General features: G+C 38.7%; 2 protein-coding genes across 10 annotated transcripts in view; one reads left to right on the forward strand and one right to left on the reverse strand.

Annotated features, from left to right (window-relative positions):
• LOC133515575 (CUGBP Elav-like family member 4) overlaps positions 1-20,702 on the reverse strand; it is a 674,434-nt gene that overhangs the window by 282,707 nt on the left and 371,025 nt on the right. The gene's annotated exons all lie outside the window — the stretch shown is intronic.
• Positions 8,056-9,551, forward strand: LOC133515486 (uncharacterized). The gene has a single exon (XM_061848032.1). It carries the CDS (start codon positions 8,233-8,235, stop codon positions 9,397-9,399), a length of 1,167 nt encoding a protein of 388 aa, XP_061704016.1. The 5' UTR covers positions 8,056-8,232; the 3' UTR covers positions 9,400-9,551.

Below are 20,702 nucleotides of genomic sequence, written 5' to 3' on the forward strand. Positions count from 1 at the left end.
ATTTTCAAAATTTAAATTTTTAGTCCTTACGTCGGCCTCAAGGTCTCTAACATAAGTCAATACAAGATTTACAGTGACATCTTATAAGGAAATGAAAAATGCATAGAAACATTTATAAAAGCAATAGCTAATACCAAGGTAAACATTATATAATATAAATATTAAAATAAAATAAACATTCAGTGGAGGAAAGCATGGGTAAATGTATAAGTACATGCCAAGGTAAAATTTTGTCAATTAGACAGTTTGAACTTTGAAAATTTTAGCGCACAACAAGCAACACAACTAAAATATTTCTATTTAAACACGTCCATAATTACACTCATCTGATCGTTATCACTATCTTTACGTCCAAAGTTATTCAAATACTCCGTAACTCACAACTTTCCCCATTTACTCTCTTTACCCCGGTGTCCCGTTTCAATTTAAACCGTCATAGTTCTGTGCTCAAAAAGGTAGCGTCTCCAGGGACGCGGAGTAAGCTAGGTGGATTGAATCACGGTACAGGCTCGATTTGAGACAAGAAAGCTTTTAAGAGTTAAGGACGCGAATAATCGAGCTGGGTTTTGTAGCAAGAGTTCTAGATGCAGATAGTTTGTAAGAAATATAGTTTAATAAAATAGTAAATTTAATACAGCACCGGACTATGAGTGGAATATTGGCCGTGGAATATATGCGTTATATTTATTAACTTCATAACTTCTGCGTTATATTTATCTGACTTGATTCATACATTTTTAAATATTGGAAAATTATTTTTAAGTTTTATATTTAAAAATACCGCAGGGAGGAAGGGATCGAAAAACGCTCTAAGAGGCTCGGCATCGTTCCATCGAGTTTTAGTATCCAAATTCCATGCTGATCAGTAGAGCGACCAAGATTCGAGTCTACAAGACTGTTACTAAGCCAATTTTGATGTACGGGTGTGAAGCTTGACTCAGAAGAAGAGAGCAAGCTCTTAGTGGCGAAGACGAAAATCTGGCGGAAGCTTCTGGGGCCTATCAGAGTGAACTTGGAACTTGGAGGCAAGGAAGAATAGGGAGCTAGAGAAGCTGGTTGCGATGCCCAATATTATTGGCGAGACGACTCACACGACTCCGCTGGCTCGGTCACAAGGAGAGGATGGAAGAGGATCGCGCTATGAGAAGAGCGTATGTGGGGCACCCGGGTGGAAAACGTCCGTCCGCCTGGGCGTTACAGATATCGCTGGAGTGACGAAGTTCTAAAATACCTGTCCACCCTCGGAACACCCAACAGGCGTGAAGTCGCGCAGAATAGGGCAGAGTGGAGCTCACTTGTATCAGAGGCCAAGATCCTGTTTGGGTCAGTAAGCCAGTGAAGAAGTAGTAGTAATATATTTTAATATCGGATAATTCGCTTGCTCTCATCCCATTCATTTTGGGTCAGCGCAGCATGTCTTTTTCTTCCTTACCTCTCTCTCGCCCGTCATCTCATCATTCACTTGCGTTTGTTTCCTATCATCTCAAACACAGTCCATCCACCTTTTCCTCGGTTTTCCTCTCCCGTTACTTTTCTCCAAATTCATTCGTAATATCTTTCTCGTCACATGCCATGCATCCCTATTATCTCTCGCCGTGTTTGGAATAATTTTAACTGTCAAAAGACCCCTCATCTGTAGTGAAAAGTTTTCAACCCACTTCAATTTCCAGATGAAGGAAGTTCCGTTAGTTATTTTTCCTAATTATTAATCTTGTAAATTTATGGACCCAAAGTCTGAAATAAATACATTGAAAATTGAAATTGAATAAGCCGCCGTAATAAGATAGTACAATAAACGATTCCAATGTAAACTCAATACACATGTCATCCCACAACCGTTTAAACACAAGCTATCTACTACACACGCAATCTCAACGCCAGCCATTAAATTTAATAATGAATCTCGGTATCACCGGGTGCCCTTAATGGCAAAGTTAATTCGAGAGAGCCGCAAGCAACTAGTAATAATGGGCGGATGGAACCCTGTTCGATTAAGCCGGCCCATTGATTGTTTGATGACGTCGATGGGATCCGTATCTTTGTCCGTGGGCTTAATTACTTTATTTGTGACACGGTGGTATTGTCTCCGCGCTATTGGTGACCTTTGGGAGTCTTTAATACTGTTTAATGTTGTGTGGGTGTTTAATGGAATCCTTATCGTCTATTTTAAACCATTTGTACCTACTTATTTTTGCTACTATTATAATTAGTTACTTGTGTATTGGGGATTTGTTCGAAGAGATTTGGTAAGGTATTTTAGCTGTGCGTTTTTTGTACCATAGCTTGGAACTTTGAGTTAAATCTTCTTTGTTCCTTTGCTATACGTACACAGTGTTAAGTATTCTCTATCTCTACATTTACACCAGAATTTATTTCTGGTATAAATAATACTGACGTGCCTTTCGAAAGTTTCTAAAATTGCGAAATTTCCACATAGAAACATTTCGGAAGCTTCTTAAAATTTTGTATGGGGATCGAATATATGCATTTCTGAAATAAAACAAATAAATACAAATTGTTTATTTGACAAATATAAGTTTGAACAGTGTTACATGTTATACTGACCTCCACACTAGGCATAGCCTGTCTCGTAGAGGAAATAATAAGATTAACATATTGTAAGCATTAGCGGCTAGTAGCAACAGTAAGTACTTATTCTAAAGGTAATACATATAATTAATTTAAGTAGCAATTAAAAACAGATAAGACTTATGAACTAGGTAAGTAACATGCTAAGAAAAATGAAGTTGTATTATAGCACAAGCGTGTGTGTGCGTGTGCGTGTGTGTGTGTGTGTGTGTGTGTGTGTGTGTGTGTGTGTGTGTGTGTGTGTGTGTGTGTGTGTGTGTGTGTGTGTGTGTGTGTGTGTGTGTGCGTGCGTGCGTGCGTGCGTGCGTGCGTGCGTGCGTGAGTGTGTACTTTCCTTTATTTGCTGTGAAACTTTAGACTTCCCTCTAGGCCTCTCTTACTTGTCTAAACATAAATTAATATCCTGATATTTACTGAAATAAATGCACGCGGGACCTTGAATACTAGGTAGAAGAGCCGAAGGAAAACCTCACATTTTCATCGCATCACGTGTTTCCCTTTCATACTCCACAATTATTTTAGTCGGCTATTTCATTATTAAGTAATTATATCTTTAGCTCCTCCTTCATTTACTGTTGAGGCTTTTAATTTTTCTTTCTGAAAAAGATAATTAGTTTTGTTCCTCGAAGCCAGAGGCTAGCCTTTTGTGCTTCGCATCCCAAAAAATAACATTTCTTTCCTGTAACGGACTAATAATGGGCGTTCGTTTTTTAAACTTTTTGGCTTTAAAAATGTCTGCGGGTCTAAGAAGGTCAAGCTTTATCGTCTGTCAACGTAGTCACTTGTTATATTATTTTTCAAACAGCTTGGTTACGATGCCAGATGTTATCTCCATACAATATATAACCTTAAAATCCAAAACTCACAAAATTGTTTTTAGGTGACATCTGTCACCGTACCCAAGCTGTCAAATATGTACTACAAAGTATGTAGAGTGAAATACGTAGGTCACTAGATAAGTTTTGCAATAGACAAATATGAAACAATGACGCGGCCTATCACATATATTTTTTTAAACTATATTTCCATAGACGATGTTTGGGCGGAAAATATTTACTTTATTTTTAAATTTGCTTATTAAAAAATTTATTTAAACTTTTTTGGGCGATTTAGAATCATAATTTATACAACATTTTCATTTAATACAAAAGTTAAGATTTTTTAATAAGTAAATTTAAAAAGCAAGTAAATGATTTCCAGCCAATCATTGTCTATGAAAATATAGTTTTAAAAAGTGTATGTGATAGACCATCTTTTTGTTTCACATTTGTCTATTACAAAACTTATCTAGTGACGTATGTATGACAAGGTAGATAATAAAAGTGCAACTAGAAGCTGTACTGGTTATTTTTAAGTAACATCATGTCAGTATGCTCCAATGACAGAGCGTCTCGCGGCTAACTGCAACGGTCCATCATAGGTTCTAATCATAAATTTGCAGCGTAGTAGAAACTCCGTTAAGACTTGCATCTCCTAAAACTGGCGACCTTGCGCCCTTGAGGAATCTCGACCTACGTTCAGGCCATAAAAACGTTAATGCCGATAACGTAAAAAAAAGCTATAAATTGCGCTAGCGTTTTAAAGCTAAAATGTCTTAAGATTCGTTAATAATCAAACGAGAGTACAGTCCTGTCTGAAAACATCGACACGATCGAAGTGCCAAAAATATGTATGCACGACCTTATGGCCCATATATTGGGGTATAGTGTATACATATTTTTGGCACTTTGTCCGTCTCGATATTTTCAGACGTGTCCGTACCACACTAGATTAACATTTTTGTATTGTTATTTGCTGATATAACATTTGCCCTAATCAAAGTATTACCAGCTTTCAATGCCAGAAATTTAACTTTAGATTGACTGTTGAAGCTTACACGGACTTTATGTTTTAAAATATGTAACTCGGTTCTTCGGTTTTTGTCTGATTTAATCTCTTGTCTTTAATTAGGTATTTATTCTTTAGCTTAATTATTTCTTATTTTATATAAATTCAAGTCTTGGAGACCTTTTACATCTCTAAGAATAATTTTATGATCTTTTTTTATTATATTTTATCTCTGACACTCTGAGACTTTTACATCTCTAAAAATTGTTAGTATTTTTTGTTTGTATTTTTTATCATAGTTTTTTTTGTGTAATTCGCCATTTAGAGACTGTATACATCTCTAATAAAATATCTAATGTTTCATTGATTCCATATTTGTAATTGTATTTTGTTATTTTTTATGTTTGTAAAAAAATTACATGTAATGCCTCTAGGGCTTATTTGCTGAATAAATGGTTAATGTTTGATAATTGAAATTGACGCACACATCTAGGCTCTCCGAAACATGTCGCGCACTATGAATATGCGACTGACTAACCCGTAAAATTTGCTTGGCACCTCAAGAAATGAAAAGAAAGCGTTATTTTCCGATTATCATTTTAAAAATTCAACGTCACCGCTACGAAACTATTGACCTCATAATACTTGTGCAATAGAAATTGAAACGTCTCCGATATAAATATGTTCGAAGGCGGTAAAATGTCAAACCGTTTGATAAAGGTCATCTGCCATCATTTATTATTAGTGGCCAGGACGCCGGCCGAGCAGATCGTGAATTTATTATGCGACCCCTGAATTAATGATCCAAGTGTCCACTTTACTGCGTTATTCCTTTAAAAAAACGTTAATCGAATAGGTGTAGCAATGAAGTTTTTTTAATGGAAAATATGACTTGTATACGTTGGTAATACTGAAAGTTTCTGGAATGAGCCATTGAGACATCACGCAATGAAAATGTTATTTGTTGTAAATATAACTTATTCTCTATTTTTAGATACAATTTTTTCGATGATGATTTGTATTTCAGGAATGCTGTTTGAAAATTATATGTCAGGGATTATTGAGAGATTTTTTAAACTTTTTAAGATTCCAGAAACTTTCAGTATGTCCTAAGTATAAATTCATTTTGTAATGGAGTCTGAAATAATTATGACGTAACATTCTGCTTGAAGTGGTGATATGAAAATTGTTATAGCGGTTTGGGAATAGACTGTGTAGATAACAATTTTGGTTTTTTAGATTATGTTTATATTATTAATGTTAATTGGAAAAAGGTCGAGGATGACACTTGATTCAACCATGAGACCGCCTTGCCTTAGGTATAGGAAAAATTGCATCTGTCCAAATTAAATTTTTGTAATGTATATGTACCTTCGTAAAACTAAGTAGCGTACGTAACTTAAAAGATAATTACGTTCGATTTTTATTTTGTTGACGGAGTTTTTTCGCCAGTTTTTTATTCAAATTTGTCTGGTTTTAAAAACTCCTTGGGTGGAAAATCACGACTCATCTCGAAAAAAAACGAAGAAGAGGAAGAGTGTTGAAGACATACGGTGAATTTGCTCTTATATTATGAGAATAGGCAACTTTATCTATACACCATTTTTTATTCGAAAGCCGACGAAATAAAATTAACAACAAGATTAAAATCGTCCCAATAGGTACCCGATATAATTTAGACGAGAAAAACAAAACGCTTGATACCAAAGCCAAGCAACTGTTAATCAAAGGGAGCCTCACTGACTTAATGCAAGGCTTTGCAGTCAACACTGAGATACCCGATACTATATAGTATATTATTATTTCCCGACGTCCTCCCTTCGAACATTGTGCGCTCTAAACCCATAATAGTCCAAGATTTATCGACGCCATTAACATGGAAATAATAATTCCACACTTTATCGTCTATAAAAGCATTTTAATATCAGCTCGTTTGATTTATCTCGCAAAATTCACTTACCGTCGGATTATTGTTTAGCTAAACATCTGAGTTTAATGCGGCAGTTATCTTCAAATTGGTCATAATTCGAAATTATAACGTCGAATCGCAACCACTGCTGTCGGCAGTAAACGTGCCGCGATCAAACTTTGTTTATATGTGTTTGTAGTTACTGAGCTATAGAATAGATAACATTAGGTATCTAGCCCGCCGACCCCCTAAAGCACATATCAACCATACCCTCACATCCTTCAGCCCCTCATCCATTCCCTTCAGGGTATGATGGAAATATTCGCAGTCAACGGATAAGTCTCGGTAGTTTAGTTGGTAGAGCGGCGGGTTGGTATCCTGGAGTCGTCTTCATAATAGGCATAGTCACTACCAAGTATAGTATGTATCTTTAGATATTGAAAAGAATGTAAACAAACTACAATTAGGTATTTTATCGGGCTAGAAAATTCTTTAAATCAATTAACTTAACTCGATGTGCCAAAACGAACAGAAGATTTACTACGATATATATCTTACTTGACGTAACAACGAATGATTTGATTAATCAACAGAGTACATTTTTTTTTGTAATATTTGCTATTACTTCGCCCTAGAAAAGAACCTAAAACAAAATCGAATATTTAGCCATTACACGATTAAATGAAATAGGTTAGAAACCAGAATGATGAGGAACAGATCGAGACAGTTTTCTATTTGGTTGGTTAACCGAAAAATGTTTCAAGTACCCGAAAATGTAAAACACACACACTAAATTCATTTTTACATTTATTTACATTTATTTAACAGTCTTAAAATACGGACTATACTAGGAGACCGTTAAATCCATTAAAGCCAAGCTCCAAATAAATTACATGCAAAACTAAACTGACAGACGCAAATTGCGAAATTAACACGATAAACACTGCACATCCCCACGCATCTTAAAAATGTACCAGCGAACCTTCCGTGAGGGCGCCACATAACTCAGCCCGAGATGGTTCGTGCCACGCCCCCATCAGCCTCATGGACATTCCTTATCATTTATTAACCGGCCATAAGTGCTAAAATGTGTACATTCATACCGTCTACGTGTCTATGTATTAATAATTCAATATATCTGGGCTCAGAGGCTCCTTGAGCATGCGATGGCCGACATATTTATCGTGCAATTGGGTCGGTCAAATTATTTATTGGAACGGAAATTTGAATGCGGTCGGGTTTTTTCATTTGCGGAGTTGTGCTGCGTGTGTGATGTTTTCTATTTCTTCTTGAATGTTATGGCGATTGGCGTAGAATTATTTTTGAGAAGCAGCACTTTTGCGAAGTAACCTGTATTTTAAGGCTTTCTGTTATAAGTTTTAAGTATTCTTTAACATAGTTACTATGGTGATCTTATAGTTTGTAGTGATACTTTGGTATGTAATTTTAGTTTTAAGTTAATCACGAATAAAATATTTGACATTTTAAATAGTTGATTGAATCGCATCATAGCCTAGACGGTAGTGAAGCAAGAGCCTTTGAAGCAGAAGGTCCCTGGTTCGAATCGCCGTAAGGGCATTTATTTGTGTTAATCACAAAGATTTGTTCGTGACTTATGGTATGGATGTTATCTATTTATTTATATTTTTATCTATTTCTATACATTATATGTGTCGTCGTTTAGTACCCACACTACAAGCTTTAATAAGCTTATTGTGGGACTATGTCAGTTGTGTCATGTATGTTGGTAGATGACAGTTGCGAATATACCTTGTTATGGAAAGCGTGTTTCATTACCAGCATTCCAGTATTTCCCCAAAATATTTTACTGGCGACGACGAATACCAAAAATCCGTGCGTGCTACGTATAGTTGTAATAATAGCAAACAAAAGAAAGTGCAAATACGATGTCGGTCGGCAAGATAAGTGAATTTAAAATCCATACGGACGATTGGAGGTTATACATTGAGCGGCTCGAACAATACTTTTTGGTTAATAAAATTGTGGACGATTTAAAGGTTCCCACACTAATAACAGTTATGGGAGCCGAAAGTTATGAACTATTAGTGAGTTTGTGTACCCCAACGAAACCCAGTGAAAAAACATTTAAGGACTTAACCGCCATTATGGAACGGCACTTACAACCGAAACCGAGTGCATTAGCCGAGCGATATAAATTCCGCCATAGGAAGCAGGCTACCAACGAAAGTATAGCGGAGTATGTAGCTATTTTGAAAAGGATGTCGAAGACATGTGAGTTTGGACTTTGGTTGGAAGAGAGCCTCAGGGATCAGCTGGTATGCGGGTTAAGTAGTGAAATGATACGACAGCGGTTATTCGCAGAAGAAAACTTAGATTTTGCCAAAGCGTACAGCTTGGCAGTCAGTTTAGCAGCGGCTGAAAAGGATGCGGCCGTGGTTGAGGGATCGTGCAAAAAGCAGGCTGAGGTCAAGGTGGCCGATTGTCAAGCCATGGCGGGAGCATGGCAGCGTAACGCAAGCGTCGCGACAGGCGATAGGGCGCAGGCTAGCAGCGGGCAATCAGGAGTAAACAGGCAGTTTGGGCAGCGCGCGCATTTCTCGACACGAGGGCAGCAAACGAACGGGCAGCGTACGGGCGCGGCCGCGAGGCAGCCTGCAGCGGCAGGACAGCGCGGGCAGCGACAATGCTCAGTTTGTGGGGGCTCCCACCCGGAAGCGCCGGCGCAGTGCAAATTCGCGCGATATGTGTGCAGAGTGTGTAATCGCGAGGGGCACCTGCGACGTGTTTGCCCTAACGTGACGGGGCATCATAGGGTGGAAGCGATGACAGACATGGACACTGACGACAGCGACGAGGTAATTGTAGTTAGCATGAATCATTTATCAGTGTCTGACTGTAAACCAATAATGATTCCAATTAATGTGCACAATAAATCTTTAAGTATGGAATTAGACACAGGCTGTGCAGTAAGTTGTATAAGTTTGGAATTGTATCAGCGTGAGTTTGCTGATTTAGAATTAAATAAAAGTAATGTAGTGTTAAGATATTATACTGGTGAACTCGTTAAACCGCTAGGAGTAATCAACCATTAGTTAATTACCGAGATCGGAAGTCATATTTAAATTTATATGTTATCAAAGACGGTATAACGCTTCTTTTAGGTAGACAATGGATAGCGGCCTTGAATATACTTGACTTACCCGGCTATGACGAGTATATGTTAGGGTATGTCAATAGCGAAGATGAAGGCTTTAATAAGAGAAGGATGAAAGATTTGTCCCAATAATATTAATGAATTAATTATTTATTTAAATTTAGATTTTTTATGCTTCAGATTACATCTAGAGAATGCACCTATAGTTTTACAACAGAGAGTGAAATCGCTTCGTCAAATCATTGAAAGCATATCTGTCAGTAGCAGTAACAATCCGAACACCCAAACAATCTTTAGTCTGTAGTAAAAATAGCTGACGTTAAACAGCCCACGTGTGGCACTTCTTTGTGGTAATTAGCAGGAACTGTCCTTGGCGCTTAAAATCAAAGTCTACAATTCACGACACAGCAGTTTATTAGCACAAGCACAGAAGAAAGTCAGCACACAAGCACAGAAGGTGGAAGGAACACAAAACAAGCAAAGCAAGATAGGATCACGTAAAGGTTTCGGAGCGCAAAGCGACGTGCGTTCAGTATCGAGCGGTTAGATCGACTGGCCGCGCCGCGCTAGAGGCGCAGGCGCGTTGCGGCGGACAGCGCTCGCGCAACCGGTTGGGAACTAGAACAAAGGATGACGTCCGGCGCTCTGTCTCCACTATACGTAACTACTATGTACGGATCTCGTCCGTCAATTAATACTAGATATGAAACAGACTATAGATATAAAATAAAAACTACACAAATAATAACATGGCCCCCACATCACTCCCCTCCTGAGACCGTCGCTACGGGCGATAATAGCATGGCCGGCGTACTTCACGACCTGACCTTGTTCTGGTTACAACTGGATCCTTGGTCATACTTGCTCTAGTTTCTTCGGAATTATTGTTGCTATCCATTATGTAGGCCGGTTTTAACCGATCTATTGATACGGAAACCTGTTTTCCTTTAATCATCAGTTTGAAAACCTTGGCATCTCTCTCTAGTACTTGATGCGGTCCAGTGTATGCAGGTTGTAGTGCGGCGCGCAATGCGTCTTCCCTCAGGAAAACGTGGCTACATGTGGCTAAGTCCTTAAAAACAAATATTGACTTATTGTCATGGCGTGAGGCTGGCAGTGGTCGAAGTCTTTTAGTTGACTGGCGAAGACGAGCCATGTAATCAGTAATATCTGTAGATCCTGACATATGTGGCTCAAAGAATTCGCCTGGCAATCGTAAGGTTTCGCCGTATACTATTTCGGCTGACGATGCCTGTAGATCTTCCTTGTATGCGCTTCGGACACCCAGAAGAACTATCGGTAACGACTCCGTCCATTTTTCTGCCGAGTGACAAGAGATTGCTGCCTTAAGTTGTCTATGGAATCTCTCCACGATACCGTTGCACGCCGGATGATATGCAGTGGTTGTCTTGTGTTGAAATCCGGATATTTGGGCAAGATGCTTAAACAAAGACGACTCGAATTGGCGGCCACGGTCTGTGACTATTTCTTCAGGACAGCCGAACCTCGAGATCCATGTGGAAAGTAAGGCCTTGGCTACGGTCTCTGCAGTTGCATCTGTTATCGGTACTGCCTCGGGCCACCTCGTGAACCTATCTACCGCAGTAAGGCAGTATCGAAATCCTTCTGAAGGTGGTAGTGGTCCTACGAGGTCTATGTGGATGTGTCTGAATCTTGCGCGAGGCAGTTGGAATGTTCCTATAGGTGCAGAGACGTGTCGCGATATCTTGGACCGCTGACAGGGCAGGCAGCACCGTGACCATTCTCGGCAATCCTTCCTCATTTCAGGCCATACGAAGCGTTCTGTTACTAACTTTACTGAAGCATTAGCCCCTGGGTGGCTCAGACTGTGAAGGCTGTTAAAAATCTGTCGTCTAAAGATCTTCGGAACGTATGGCCTCGGGTTTTTCACACTGATATCGCAATAAAGTTCAGCGTGTGTTCCAGGAACCTTGGTTTTTATAAGTCGTAATGACGTGGTTTGTTGCAAGAGTTGGGCCAGTTCCGGGTCTTCGGCCTGACTTTTGGCCAAATGCTCAAGGTTCACAGGCGATGAAATTTCTTCGATACGGGATAAGGTATCAGCTACGACGTTATCTGTACCAGCTATATGTCGAATATCCGTTGTGAATTGCGATATATAGTCAAGATGGCGGTATTGGCGAGGTGGGCATTTCTCCTTGCGATTGTGAAACGCGAATGTTAGAGGCTTGTGGTCGGTATAAATGGTGAAATTACGTGCTTCGACCATGTGTCTAAAATATTTTACGGCTTCATAAATCGCTAGCAACTCTCTATCGTATGGTGAATATTTTTGTTGAGCTGGGCTGAGCTTCCTTGAGAAGAATGCTAGTGGTTGCCAAGAACTGTCCTTGAATTGTTGTAAGACCGCCCCGATTGCTGTATCTGATGCGTCACATGCCAATCCGAGCCTTGCGTGGCAGTCAGGGTGAGCCAGTAATGCAGCCTGGCAAAGACTCTGTTTGCAGTCATTAAAAGCTTTTAGTGCTCTGCCCGTAATGTCAACAGGGTGTGAGCCTTTTACAGGGCCAACCAAGAGGGAGTTAAGTGGTGCTTGAACTTGAGCTGCCCTAGGAATGAAGCGTCTATAAAAGTTCAACATTCCTAAAAATCTTCTTAGCCCCTTGACGTTCTTAGGTACTGGGAAGCTGGAAATGGCCTCGACCTTGTCGTTCAGGGGTTTGGTTCCTCTAGCAGTTATAGAATAGCCCAAGAAGTTTATCTCTGACACGCCGAAGATACATTTCGATGTATTTATTAGCATGCCGTACTCGGACAGTCTCCTAAAGATCTGGCGAAGATGGGTCTCATGCTCTTCGCTGTTTCTTGAGAAAATGAGAAAATCATCGAGGTAGGCGTAACAATTGTCTAATCCTCGCGTGATTTCGTCTACAAATCTCTGAAAAGTTTGCCCTGCGTTTCGTAATCCGAACGTCATATACGGGAATTCAAATAGTCCGAACGGTGTGGTGATGGCGGTTTTCGGTATGTCTTCGGGGCTGACCGGTATCTGGTTATATGCCTTCACGAGGTCTAACTTCGAGAATATCTTGCATCCGGTAATGTTATGCGCGAAGTCATGTATGTGGCGTATAGGGTACCGATCCGGTATGGTTCTTGCGTTCAGCATCCGGTAATCTCCGCAAGGTCTCCAACCGTTTTCCTTCTTGGGCGCGAGGTGAAGAGGAGATGACCATGGACTTTGTGATGGCCGTGCAGTGCCATCCTTTAACATGGCTTCAAACTCTTTCTTTGCTATCTGCAGCTTATCGGGTGCTAGTCTACGTGGGGAGGAGGAGACTGGAGCCCCGGGAGTGGTTTTGATAAAATGCACTGTATTGTGTTTTAGCTCTCGCTGTACGCCTGATGGTCGTGTTATCTCTGGGAATTCATTCAATATGTCGTGGTACTTGCTGTCACCGCCTACTACCTTAATCGAGGAAATATTTTTAGATGAACTCGGTAGAAACCCCGCGACATGCAATGAAGTTGTGTTGTCGACTAAACGCTGAAGTCGGATGTCGACTAAGAGGTTATAATGACCTAAGAAGTCGGCTCCGATGATGGCTTTAGTCACGTCGGCAACGACAAATCGCCAAGAGTAATCGCGGCGAAGGCCCAAGTCCAGAGTAAGGTGGACGTAACCGTACGTATTTATTATCGATTCATTAGCTGCGGTCAGTTGAAAATCGGTCTTTGGCCGGCGTTGTTTGAGTGCAGAATGCGGGAAGACACAGAGGTCACTGCCGGTATCAATGAGGAACCGTGTCTTCAATTTACGATCTGTTACAAACAAGCGGCTAGAAGCTTTGGGGCAATCATTGGCCGCCACTACTGATTGCCCGATAAGTTTTCCGACCCGAAATCACACGGTTTAATGCATTTGGTAGCCCTTTTCCCGTATTTAGCGTGAACCCAGCAAACTGGGAACTTGCGGTAGCTTGAGTTAGATCGTTGCCCTGACTGGCTACGAGATGGCTGATAAGATTGCGAGCAGCGTGGGTAGCGGTTGTTGCGGTCCAGCTTCATGTGCATTGTTTGCATTTGTTTTTTGAGTTCGGCTACTTCGTTGGCTAATGATTCCATGTGGGATCCAGGCCCGGACGTAGATGTGGAGGCTACTTGAGGTGAGGTTGCCAAGTCTTTTATCCTATCTGCCCGTTCCGCGAGATCTTCCAAGCTGGTATCAGGTTGTCCTGCGATAAAAGTCTGGATATTCATAGGAAGACGCGTTGTCCACAGGGTTTTTATAAAATCTTCAGGCATGGTTGGGCCTCCCAGGCTTTTTAGCTGTCGTAAAAACTGCGATGGTTTTCGGTCCCCAAGCTCTTCGTGCATTACCATCTGTAGCTGCTTCTTTTCCCTTGAAGCCGTGAGTCGCTTGATTAATTCCGCTTTTAATTTGTCATATTTTTCCGTGGCGGGAGGGGAAATGACAATGTCTTTCACTTCTTTTAAATATTGTTGGTCTAGTTGACTTACGACGTAGTTGAATTTCGTCACGTCCTGTGTAATGTTTCCAACGTGAAATTGTCCTTCTATCTGGGCGAACCAGATTTCCGGCTCCTCCGGCCAAAACGGTGGTACTTTGACGCTGACCCGGCAAATCTCGGATGCGTCAGTGGAAACGCGCAATGTCGCCCGCGTGCTGCGCGGTTCATCGTTATTCTTTTTTCCTGCTTCAGACTCGTTATCTGACATATTCCGGGTTATTCCCTGTGTTCCGTTTACGAATGTTTTCGTGTCCAACGGGGTCACCAGTGTGGCACTTCTTTGTGGTAATTAGCAGGAACTGTCCTTGGCGCTTAAAATCAAAGTCTACAATTCACGACACAGCAGTTTATTAGCACAAGCACAGAAGAAAGTCAGCACACAAGCACAGAAGGTGGAAGGAACACAAAACAAGCAAAGCAAGATAGGATCACGTAAAGGTTTCGGAGCGCAAAGCGACGTGCGTTCAGTATCGAGCGGTTAGATCGACTGGCCGCGCCGCGCTAGAGGCGCAGGCGCGTTGCGGCGGACAGCGCTCGCGCAACCGGTTGGGAACTAGAACAAAGGATGACGTCCGGCGCTCTGTCTCCACTATACGTAACTACTATGTACGGATCTCGTCCGTCAATTAATACTAGATATGAAACAGACTATAGATATAAAATAAAAACTACACAAATAATAACATGGCCCCCACACACGCACTCTTAATTCACGTTTACTTTTAAATAAAGCCCTTAGGGATGCCGAAGTTAGAACGCATTAAGAACCCTCACCAAATCAAATTACGGTAACATTCCGTGCCTAAGCTGTTTCCACGTGGTTAACAAGACCTCTTTCAGATAAAATTATAATTGGGGCGAGGAGGTTCAAAATCGGTAACCCCGGCCGAATTCGAACCTTAGAAATCTGTATAGCATATCCTTAATAAACAATATTTACGATTTCCACAATATAGTAAACAAATGGCATAATAAACTAAACTTATCAATAAAACTAAGACTAAAATATATCTAAAAATGGCCCTTACGGCAGTGTACCGGAGAATAGATACAAAATTAATTGGCTAAAGCTGCCAGCCCTTCGGATTCCATGATGGCATCACTTTGAAGATTTTCAGAGAGTCAGAACCCAATATACAAAGGGCCTTGGTGATTTGGTTTAACATTTCACGCGCACCGTAAAAGTTTGAGCGAGATGGTATGTGTGTAAAACCAAATCAAGTTTAGATTTGTAACGTTCAAATTGTAATCCTTGTTCAACACGTGTACTCAGTTCAAGGTTAACCCTTTGTTTTTGGAGTTGAGATTTTGTGGATTAAGTTAAAGTGAATAAGTGCAAACAGTAACAGATTAAGATTAAATTTATAGAGGCTCTTCTAATTTTTAATGAAAGTGGCACTAAGAGGCTTTTATAGGACACGCCAATGACAAAATATACTATTTAATTCTGTAAGTAAAACCTGTTTGTTACTGTTTAGAAGTTTTTTTTAGCTAAGTGACTATATTGCAAGCTTTGATCGATGTGTGAATCGAAGATGACAGAAAATATATAGTACGTAGTAGATACTTAATATTTCATGGTGTGTAGTACTTAATTTATTTATTTATTTAAACTTTATTGCACAATATAAAAAAAAGTACAAATGGCGAGCTTAATGCCTAAAGGCATTCTCTACCAGTTAACCATCAGGCTAAACAGAAACGGTAGTACCTGCATGCATTAAACAAAAAAAAAAAAAACAGAATAAGTAACTTAAAACAAGCAAAATAGCGATAAATAATATATACTAACGGTAATAAACTTACATAAATATACTATAATTAAATATACATACATATATATTAATTTATGTACCCAGTGCAAAAAATACCTAATTAACCAGAGAGCTTGTCGAAAAAGTGCTTGCGTAACATGCGCTTAAACGAGAACTTGGTTTGAGCTTAATATTTATTATATTTATTTTTATTTAAACTACGTCGGTGGCAGACAAGCATACGGCACATCTGATGGTAAGCAGTCTCCGTAGCTTTGTACGCTTGCAACTCCAGAGCAGTTATATGCGCGTTGCCGAACCTAACACTCCGCACCCTCGTTGAGCTCTGGCAACCTAACTCACCGGCAGGAACACAACACTATGAGTAGGGCCTTGTGTTATTTGAGTGCGGTTTTCTGTAAGGTGGAGGTACTGCCCCAGTTGGGCTCTGCTCTAGATCTGGGATGACATCCGCTGTGCTGTGCCCTACTACACCAATCGAAATGAAATTCACTGTGCCCATACCTCTCTTTTTTAAATGGTTAAAAAAAATATTATCTTAATAAAAATGTGAGATACGATATGACATATCTAAAAAAATACCGATATAAAATATAAATATTATAGGACACTATTACACAAATTGACTAAGTCGCACAGTAAGCTCAATAAGGCTTGTGTTGAGGGTACTTAGACAACAATATATATGATATATAAATATTTTACAAATACTGAAAAACATAGAATACACCCATGACTCCGGAACAAATATCCGTGCTCATCACACGAAAAAATGCCCTTACCAGGATTTGCACCCGGGACCATCAGCTTCATAGGCAGGGTCACTACGCACTAGGCCAAACCGGTCGTCAAAACACCGATAAAACTTATTAAGCCTTAAAGATTATTTTTACTATTACGGTAATGAAACTTAAGAGAAGATTGAATGACGGCTGGATGACTAGAGGCAAACACATAAAAATTTAAGCTAGTTTTCGGTACGTTTATCTAATAAATTTAAATTTTACATTCACATAAAATTTTCACTGCGTCCATTAAGACGACCGACATTCCGAATCTCTCCACGCGTTTCCTATATTCACTTCAAACCTACATCAAATACAACTTGCTTACTATACGAAACAGTTCACAAACTTCCACCCATACACAAAATGATACTCAGCCCCGAACTATCCCTGGGGAACTCGAAAAATATACCAACGCGAAACAAACATTGCCCGCAAAGTCTCCCATCGAACTTATATTTCAAGTTCGGCAGGGACAGGGTTATTTTCTACCAATGGTCGCCGCTGCGTCAACACAAGGTGTCAGTTTCTTCCGAAGTTACTTTAAAATATTTACGAGTTTCTTTGGATTTTTCGCCCGAATTTATAGTTTGCGAAAGTTTGGCATTAGATATTATATTCGGCATTTGTCAGGGATTTATATGTGTTTTATAAAGTGCAGTCGTAATGGACTCAGGTTCGGGTGAACTCAGGTCGGTTGAGGTTGTTTGTGGAGAGTCTTAACTGTGTCAGAAAGAATGATTTAAAAGTTCACTTCGATATATTGTACATATATCTACGCCAGAACAACAATGTTATTGTGATAAATTTAATATGAAACTAATAAAATACCAAGGAAGATACAAAATAGAATTTTATTATATTAGATTGTTTTTCTACTACTTACTGGCGCGGCACCAATATTTATGTATTTACTTTTATCGCTCACTAATTTAATTTGTAATGGATTGTTGTTTTTTCTCATATAAGTGAATAATTGTTATTCTTTTGAGAAATAAAATCTTTAAACGGAAAATATACTATATTTTCGTTTGTATTATTATTTTGATTTTGTTGGTACATATATTATGTAAAGTTTACTTTTGTAAGCCGATGTACAGGGCGACATCGGAGGCGTAATCAGAAACCATTTTTTTTCGACAAGTGATTGATGGCTATTTCAATGCAATAATAGTTACAAGAAACAAACATTGTATTTTTTTCTAAATATGTTCCTTAATTAAGTCGCGGAGTCACTAAATCATGGTTACCCTATTTTAAATTTATATCCTCGCTAGTTTCTATTAAAACTATTTTATTTTATGACAATACAATATATATATATTCAATATTTTTTAGTAATTTTTTGTACATATATATCATATTATCAAATTAAATTGATTTATTGCCATTAAATCTTCTAACTAAAATAATAATTAAACTTTCGCTGTCAAAATAAACTGTAACATACTCGTTTGAGTGGAATCATCCGATTTTGTATTTCAGTAAAATACAAGAAATATTGGTATTTGTATTACTTTTGGACCATGGTCTTCTAGTCTATATTATCTATGCATTCCTGCTAGTATCAATGTTAAAAATTAATTTCAATAGTTCGAACAAAATAGTCTTATTTTAAAAATGAATATTAACTACGTAATTAAAAATATGGTCACCAACTGCGATCCCCTTACATTCAAACTCCACAATAAAACATATTGCTACAAAACGCATGTCGGCCCATCGGTACTGTGGCAGCCATCGATGGCAGATAGCGTCCGGTGTTTTATTATCTGTGCTGTCTCGACTGACGTTGACAAACGAGCGGTAGCGAGTTGCGGGCGGCGGCGGGCGCTAGCAGGCGCTAGCAAGCGCTAGTCGAAGCTAGCAGACGCTAGTTAATGTGAGCACTTTTAGACTTTAGCAATGTTTTACGCACGCCAAGTAAAGTTAATCTTACATCCAAGAGCGTAATTTTTACTTATTTAGTACTCATACCTAAAATTAGCTTTCAATATAATTGATTGCTCTTCTAGAAGATTTTCAAAAATATTATTTCACAATAATCCTTTTTACTTCTTTACCGCTTCCATGAAGCATTTACTTATAAGTATGTTACATTCGCTTTTAGTTCCATCTCTTAAATAATACTTAAGAAACTTACTTCCTCTCGATTCTCCGATAAAATACAAAACGGCCCAACTCTCAAAATAACACCAAATATTATCAGAAAATGTTACAACATTGTCACAAAACATTACTGTTAAGTTCCCCTTATCCGCCATCTTTAACATTCAGAAACGCTGTTGTGTTTGTCAGCGATAAGGTTCATTGATCGAAAAACGATTTAAGTCACAAAACACTTCCTGCGATTGTAGACTTTCTTTAGATCGGAATAAAGTCTCAATTTTTTTATTAAGTTTTGGAGATGTTACTCTCCGCTTCTGACTTGTGCCGATCGGTTATTACGGACATGCAATTTTGTGATTAACACTCCTTTTCGGTTTTCAACGAGCTGTGACTTCTGTTCACTAGTTGCATGGGATATTATTGCGTAAAATTATGTATGTCGCGTGCCGTTCTTTAAGAAAACTTTAACTTACATTATAAAACTTCCGTAAAACTTTCAAATAATATCAATAACGCTTTGAACAGATTTTAATTTTTTTTTTTATAATAGGGCATTATTACACAAATTGACTAAGTCCCACAGTATGCTCAATAAGGCTTGTGTTGAGAGTACTTAGACAACGATATATATAACATATAAATATTTTATAAATACTTAAATACATAGAAAACACCCATGACTCAGGAACAAATATCCATGCTCATCACACGAATAAATGCCCTTACCAGGATTTGAACCCGGGACCATCGGCTTCATAGGCAGGGTCACTACCCACGAGGCCAGACCGGTCGTCAAATTGAGATTGAATGATACGATTCATTATTACGACCCGATTCGAAGCTTAAGATACGTTAAACATGTGCTAAAGATACGAGTTTCTTCAAACAAAAACGGCACTTTTGACACTGACATATCCAATTCATAACGTATCTTTCTATTTTGGGAATCTCAAAACGGCTCTAACGATTTCGATGAAATTTGCCATACAATCTAGTGTGTCTTTGGGAACATTATTTGGGTTTTTATACGTTTTTTGAGCAAGCTACTTTTTCAGGTACTTTAACTAAAATAGTTAAATACATAATCTTGGTGATTATTCATATATGTCTATTAATATCATATACAAGCATGTACCAATAAATGTATATTGTATATCATGTTTGGCTCGTTCCAAATAACCTCGCAGCATTGTGTTGTGTTCGTAGCGCTACAAAACTTTGCTACGAGCCGCTACGCCGTAGCACCGCTACGCCAGAGGTATACAATTTAGCAACAGTCTTGCTATTGTTATTTTGTCAGAAACTAAGCTGCGTTAACTAAAAACAATTACAATACAAAAGTGACGTTTGTTATTTAAAGTTAGTTAAAAGTTAGTTTGTTGTGCAATTTGTAGACTTTGAAGTACTACTTGTCTCGATATAACATATCGTAGATAAAGATTTCAACATATTAAAGAAACAATGTTGACTATTTATTAATAAATTAGTACATAACGATACAAGTGCGAAAAATAGGAAATTCGAAACGAGTGGCGATAAATTAAAACACGACCGAAGGGAGTGTTTTAAATCGACACGAGTTGCGAATTACCTATTCGCACATGTATCGTACAACGTTTTACAGTAAATATGGCCCTTTAAATGTTCGACACAATAACGTAATATGCTACTTCTCGCACTAGTGCTATAAAGTATGCCCCATATGTACTGTAAAAGTTTTTTATGTAGTTAGTTAATTTCTTTTGTTTCTGTATTCGACTTAAGGATTCATAAGGATCTAATTGCTTGAGCATCACTTTCTATAGGAGTTAGAAGATTTAGTAACTTTTTAGTACTTCGGAGGACAATTTCTCCCAATAGGTTGAGTTTGGGCAGCTAAAAAAAATACTTGTCCGTTTTTTTAGACTACTCTATAACATATATAAATATAAATCAAATCGGATACGGACAGAAGGGTAACTTTCCTTGTAAGCTGTACTTGCTAAATATAAGTGTTTTTTTTAGATACTCTATTTTAGTATAGTTTTAGATTTAATTATTATTCCTCATTAAATATAC

Source organism: Cydia pomonella, chromosome 2 (genome assembly GCF_033807575.1).
Source record: "Cydia pomonella isolate Wapato2018A chromosome 2, ilCydPomo1, whole genome shotgun sequence".
NCBI classification, from domain to species: domain Eukaryota; kingdom Metazoa; phylum Arthropoda; class Insecta; order Lepidoptera; family Tortricidae; genus Cydia; species Cydia pomonella.

Bases quoted from the DNA above. Each gene is read 5' to 3' on its own strand.
- LOC133515486 (XM_061848032.1), top strand. From the start codon at position 8,233: ATGTCGGTCGGCAAGATAAGTGAATTTAAAATCCATACGGACGATTGG.